General features: G+C 42.4%; 1 protein-coding gene across 17 annotated transcripts in view; it reads left to right on the top strand.

The window, feature by feature from the left end:
• LOC118231730 (adhesion G protein-coupled receptor L3-like) overlaps nucleotides 1-6,000 on the top strand; it is a 219,281-nt gene that overhangs the window by 165,510 nt on the left and 47,771 nt on the right. For all 17 annotated transcript variants that reach the window (XM_035425857.1, XM_035425861.1, XM_035425858.1 and 14 more), the window contains 2 exons: nucleotides 46-229; nucleotides 5,248-5,370. In XM_035425857.1, the coding sequence (XP_035281748.1) occupies nucleotides 46-229; nucleotides 5,248-5,370 (307 nt within the window). The remainder of the gene's footprint in view (nucleotides 1-45; nucleotides 230-5,247; nucleotides 5,371-6,000) is intronic.

Here is a 6,000-nt window from a genome sequence, read left to right on the forward strand (position 1 = left end):
ACGTTCAGTTTGTGTGTTCAGGCTAAAGATGTCTCTCTCGCGCAGGCCATGCTGGATACGGTGAACAACCTCCTCCAGCCGCAGGCCCACGCCGCGTGGAGGAACCTGAACACCGCGGACCAGCTCAGGGCCGCCACCATGCTGCTGGACACGGTGGAGGAGGGGGCCTTCGTCATGGCCGACAACCTGCTGAAGACCGACATCGTGAGGGCAGACAACGATAACATAAGTGAGTCCAGACGCTGCCCCTTTGGGGTTTTTAGTTCAGTCAATCCAGGAGATTAAAATTCAGTTCAGGAACTGAAAGTGGCTATAATGTTCTGTGATGAGTGTTCTGTGATGGTCATTGAATTGAATTGAAGTTGAAATGGAACGAACTGCTGCCCATATGATTCTGGACTCCCATTGCCCAATGGCTGATGGAGACTGGAGTGGGAGGGGTAGTAGTGTTGTCAGAAGGGGATGATGGGAAAGTTGAATGCCAGGGGAATGTAGTTTTGTTTGTTTTTATTTCATTTGTTTGTTTTTGTGTGTTTTTGTCGGAAAAGCAATCCATTTACCATGACTGTCTGACCATAAAATCTTTGCTGTTTGTATTTATCTTATTGGGATTGTTTTTTCGTAGTTGAAATATACTACAAAAAAAGAGGAATAGACTTATCATGCCCTCACCATGGTGTGCCAAAAGTGTTAGAGTCTAGACAAACAGTGGACTAAACATTCATTTTTAACCTTTTTTCCACCTAGTTGCTAAGATATATTCTAGTTTTCTGCTCATCTTTGGATTTATGGAGCCTTTGCTGTCTGCTAAATTATGACATGTATCAAAAGTAATTGAGTAAATGATTGTAAATTTGCGTAAGTCATTTTATGAAATTGAAGACTGTTCCCCACATCCCTGCTCAATACAAAACATCCCTTCTCACTGGAAAAATTCTCATTAACTGCCATAACATGATTACTTTGGGCATTTAAGAAAATCAGTTTGGAAAAATTCCAGCTCAAGCCTGCTATTGCATCTTTTTTCCTGCATAGTGAATTCTGAGGCCGCGCCTTCACAAAATTCTGACCCGGAGTCGGAACGAAAAATGCTATTAATACTAGCGTTGGGCTCGGTGGATGTCCATGGTCTTTATTTTAACGGTAATGGCGGCACGGCTTCGACGTGGCGCTGTGTCGCGGTCAGCACGATGCGCCGCGCTAGGCGCCGCAGAGGAAGAGCGCAAAGCTACAGTTTGCATGATCAGATTAAAGCACGTGTACAACATGCACACCCGGATGAAAATGTTCGCTCTTTGCGCTCTAAAACTTCATAAATTTCTACTGAACTTCCTTGCTTTTCTGAGATTTGGTGCTGACGGGCCTATAAATTGTTTGTCAACGTCCTTGGGTAAACCTCACTTTTATTGCCATTACTCACTGTTACCACTGTTCGGTAGTGCACTTTGAAGGAGACCCTTTAGAGTTAACGGTTGGTTTACGGCTGGTGATAAAAAGCATATTTGTTCACGCCACTCACTATAACACTAAAACAATTTAACAGGATTCAAAATCGATCAAATCTCTTTTATACTATGTAGCAGTTTTCCTAGTATCATTTCCAAAGCTCTTTGTGTCACTGAAAGCAAGTCCTCCTCTTTTGGGTTTTAGTTGCCCTGTCAAGAGCTTGACAGCTAAGTTTGCCAAGTTAAAAAAAAAAAAAGATATTCTGAGAAATTTGTTGGGTGAATGTTAGGTTTGATTTCACATGTTGAAGTAATATTATCCATGTTTTATGTTTCAGTTTTTCTTAGCAGTTCTGCCTGTTTCAACGTAACTAGCTATTTATTTAGTCGTGTATTTATTTTCAGATACAGTATAATGTCAATGCTGATAACATCAGTGCCTCACGAAAACATTTTAAATATTCAACAGCCAAATATAATTGTTGTCTAGTTTCACAAAAAAAGATGATCCATTTATGCACAAAGTGTCCTTGACATTCTGTCAAATCTATCCACTGCTCATGTTGCTTAAAATGGTTGTTTTTTTTTATTTAAATATAGCTTTTTTTAATAATAATCTGCTATTTGTTGAAAATAGCTTGGAAAAAATGGCACTTTGTGATCAAAGATGCACTTGGCCAGATCAGAAATATTACTGCATCCAGATGCTAACATAATCATGATAATGAATCTGACTTTTTCTACCCATCTGTAAATATAGTTCCAAATATGAATTCATCCTGAGGTTGCAGATTGAGAATATTAAATATGATATCCATTATCAATAAACGTGATATTCATTCAGCTCATGTAGGCGTATGTCACATATATGGCTCATCCACATACGTTCTCTGCCTGGGGCAGGGACTGTGTGAGATATCTTGGTATTGTTCTGGGTTGTAGACTGTCTTTGTTCATCAGCCGCTTCCTGTGGGTGGTCACCTGGCAATTTGCCACACTATTTCCTAGCACTTCACCGGTCCACAGGCTGACACATCCTGCCACCAGACTCAATTCTAGCTCCCCGCGCAGCAAGTTTCTAATCCTATTGCCGGTGTATCTGAGCTGATATGGAGTGTGCCAGACGATTCATCCAGATTGAAATAGTTTCTGACGTTTTGATGAAATAGTTTTCATCAGCGTCATTATTGCATTATTACATTATACATATAGCTATTTTTGCATGTTTCAGGCATTAATAGTTTTTATTTTATTTTAGCAATTCTGCTGACACAAGCTTCCGGTCTCCTAGCAACGGTTGTTATTGAGCAGTTGACCTGTCAGTGATCAGTCATTTAGGGGTGGTGATGTGCACCTGAGGACACGTGATGTTTGGAAACAAAGACACAGATAAACAAAAGAAGCCTGTGCATATTTGAGCCATAATGGAGATTTAATTATCGATGAGAGGTATTTGAGGATCCACTGGAAAGTAATGTGATGTATTTCATTTTGTCAAAGGTGGGGAGGCAGTGAAATTGGGGTGTAGGGTGGGTGGGGAGGCAAGAGAGGTTGGGGGGGGGCCACAGGGGAGGTGGGAGGGGCAGGGGAAGTGGGTGGCGGGGGGGGGTGGGGGTGGAGCAAAGACTGCCATGGTAACTTTAATGTAGGTCTGGTGTTACAGGAGCAGCCTGCCCACAGTTAATAAAGTGGACTTTATTGCATCTGGCATTCAATTTATCCTGGCATTAAGAGATCCAGAGCCTGCTAGGCCTTCATGGCAAAATGCTTTCAAGCCTTCGTTTTCCATCCCGTGTGTGTGTGTGAGTGTGCGCGCGTGTGTGTGTGAGTGTGTGCACGCGTGTGTGTGTGTGTGTGTGTGTGCATGCATGTGCGTGTGTGTGCACGTGTGTGTGTGTGCATGCATGTGTGTGTGTGTGTGTGTGTGTGCATGTGTGTGTGTGTGTGTGTGTGTGTGTGTGAGTGAGTGCATGTGCGCGTGCGGGCTTCTTATTTCTTATTTATTTACTTTTTTATTTATCACACTACCCAGGTAAATGATGCATTGCTGACATGCCTCTGTTCCCTCGGTTGTGTTCCCTGCGTTTGCTGTGCTGTGTGATGGGCTTTGTTTATCATGGAACTCCCGAGTGGAAGGCAGCCTGTACATGCCACAGCTCTCTGATGTAGCGCTGCGCACCGTGTGCTGTGATGGATTCTCTGAAGCTGAAACCGTTTTCTTTATTTTATTTTATTTTATTTATTCATTTATGTTCTCGGTAGAACTCATGCTTGTTAAATTTCTGGCTATGTGGGTTACACTGGTTTAGAATCCACTGACATGAGCATGAAACTGCTACGTAGATATTTCTTTACATTTTTAAATTTATTTGTTTATTTATTTATTTTCAGCATACTTGAGTTGGCCAAAAATGTCTGTATTTCTGGAAACAAACTGGTACAAACTGGTTTATAGCGGTGTTATGTGTGTTCTGTGTTTTGAATCCTTGCTTCACGGCTAATCTTGCCTGTGGACAGATTTTTTCAGATTATCTTGTTATTTAAACTAGCCTGTAATGTGGCTTCAGGCAGAACATCATCTCTCCATGCTAAAAGCCGGTCTTAAGCCTTTCAATGGGCTCCAGCATGAAGATTAAATCTAAATATATGCTTCTGACTAAGACGTCTCTGGCCCAAATGCAGAATTGTCAGTAATCCTGGGAAATGTTTCAGATGAAGAACCCTTGACTTGTATGACAGAATTGAACAGATAAAACATAAATTCGGCTTGCGTGCCATGCTGCGGAGTACAGCATCATCGGTGCTAAGCTGAAGTATAATTAATGCATTTTTTTAAGACCGTGTTTTATCCAGGTTACTTGCAGTAAGGTTCAGCCGTAGAATGAAAAACGACGATGTCCCTTTCTTTCCTTTCTGTGTTTTTACGTCTGCCGGAGGTTAAACTTGGCTTGAAAATGACTACAGGGTGGAAAAAAATAAATAAATAATTTTTAAAAAGCTAGTGGTAAAGTTCCCCGCTGAGGTTCACAGTTGCTGTTCTTAGCATTATGGATTAGAGCAGGTCTCGGCAATAGATCTGCATGCCTCCTCTTTCTCTTTAAAGCGATTGCGGTGGGGCTATCACATCTGCTCATGCTGTTAGCGCCTCAGTCCCGTCAGCCGTTTCATCCACATCTTTTTTAGTTTTTTTTTTTATTTACTGCTTCTTCCTTTAAACACCAATCTGGCAACCTTACCGTAGACGCTGTAAATTTGGCAACCCTAGCAAAAAAAAAAAAAAAAAAAAAAAAACTTCCCTCCAATTCTTTTCTGCACCTGCCTCACCTTGCTTTTATTCAAAAGCCTCAAATCATCTTGCATTCCTGGCTTAAATGTGGCTTTTAAGAGTTTATGTAACTGTGCTCGCTCACGCACGGATGAAGTAAACTAAAGCTAAACTGATGACGTAGGTCTTATGACTCAAAATCAGCATTTGATTTAAGTGCACTGCAGGATGACACTAGAAATGTAGCTTATTGTGGAAAATCTTAGTTATTGATTTATAAAAAGGATCCAAATATGAAAGATTGTTTTGTGCTCTCCAGAAAATAACAGGAAATATGCAGCATAGCCAGACATGTCTTCTGATGAGTTGGTTCTTTCTTTCTTGATTGTTATAGATTGTACTATACTCAATAAATGTTCATATTTTTATTAGGTCTTCCTGAACATGTATGGCATTACAGTAAAAGTGGTAGTTATGTGTGTTATTTTCAGACATAACAGAATAATTTTTTTTTTTAAATGATCTGTTTATTTTCAGAGTTGGAAGTGGCCAGATTGAGCACGGATGGGAATCTGGCAAACGTGAATTTCCCTCAGAGCGGTGGACAAGGGAACTCCATCCAGCTCTCCGGGAACACCTTGAAGCAACACGGGAGGAACGGTGCGTTCGTCCAATTGAGCGTCAACAGTTTGGATTCGCTTTCCGTTAAAACGGCATGAGGTTTCAGTTTTTTTTTTTTTTTTTTTTTTTTTTGATTTGTGTTATTATGATAATTCGCCTTTTTACACGACTGTGGGTAGAAAATGGCATCTTTGCGCGCCCGGCCCTCCCGTAGCTTTTGGAGAGCTTGTTTATTCGTTGATGTGAACCGAGTGGATTCCCGCTGCACTCAGATCGGTGTCCTCAAATGATTGGCTGAATTAGCACGCGTGTAACGGGAGCGGGAGCGGGCGCTCGTAAGCGAATTTGACCGAATTACCGCGCTCCGTTCAACGCCCCCCCCACCCCACCCCACCCCCACCCCCCCTTTCTCGGTCCTCACGCGGCACTTCAAACGCATTTCCACAAACTGATTTCCTTTCATCAGGAGTAGGGCGCCCAGCCACAGCGGGGGATTCCTTTCATATATCAGCGCCCGAGTGAAATCCAGTTAACGTTGCCTTTTGTGCGAAGCCGGCAGCGGGGCGATGATGACTTCCTGACAGGGCGGCCTGAAGCGCGCGGCTTCCCGCCATTTCGAATCCGTCCGTCTCGAAGGCGATCGCGGTGCGCCAGCGCCAAAGCCAAAAG

The sequence above is a fragment of the Anguilla anguilla genome, chromosome 7 (assembly GCF_013347855.1).
Source record: "Anguilla anguilla isolate fAngAng1 chromosome 7, fAngAng1.pri, whole genome shotgun sequence".
In the NCBI taxonomy this organism is placed as follows: domain Eukaryota; kingdom Metazoa; phylum Chordata; class Actinopteri; order Anguilliformes; family Anguillidae; genus Anguilla; species Anguilla anguilla.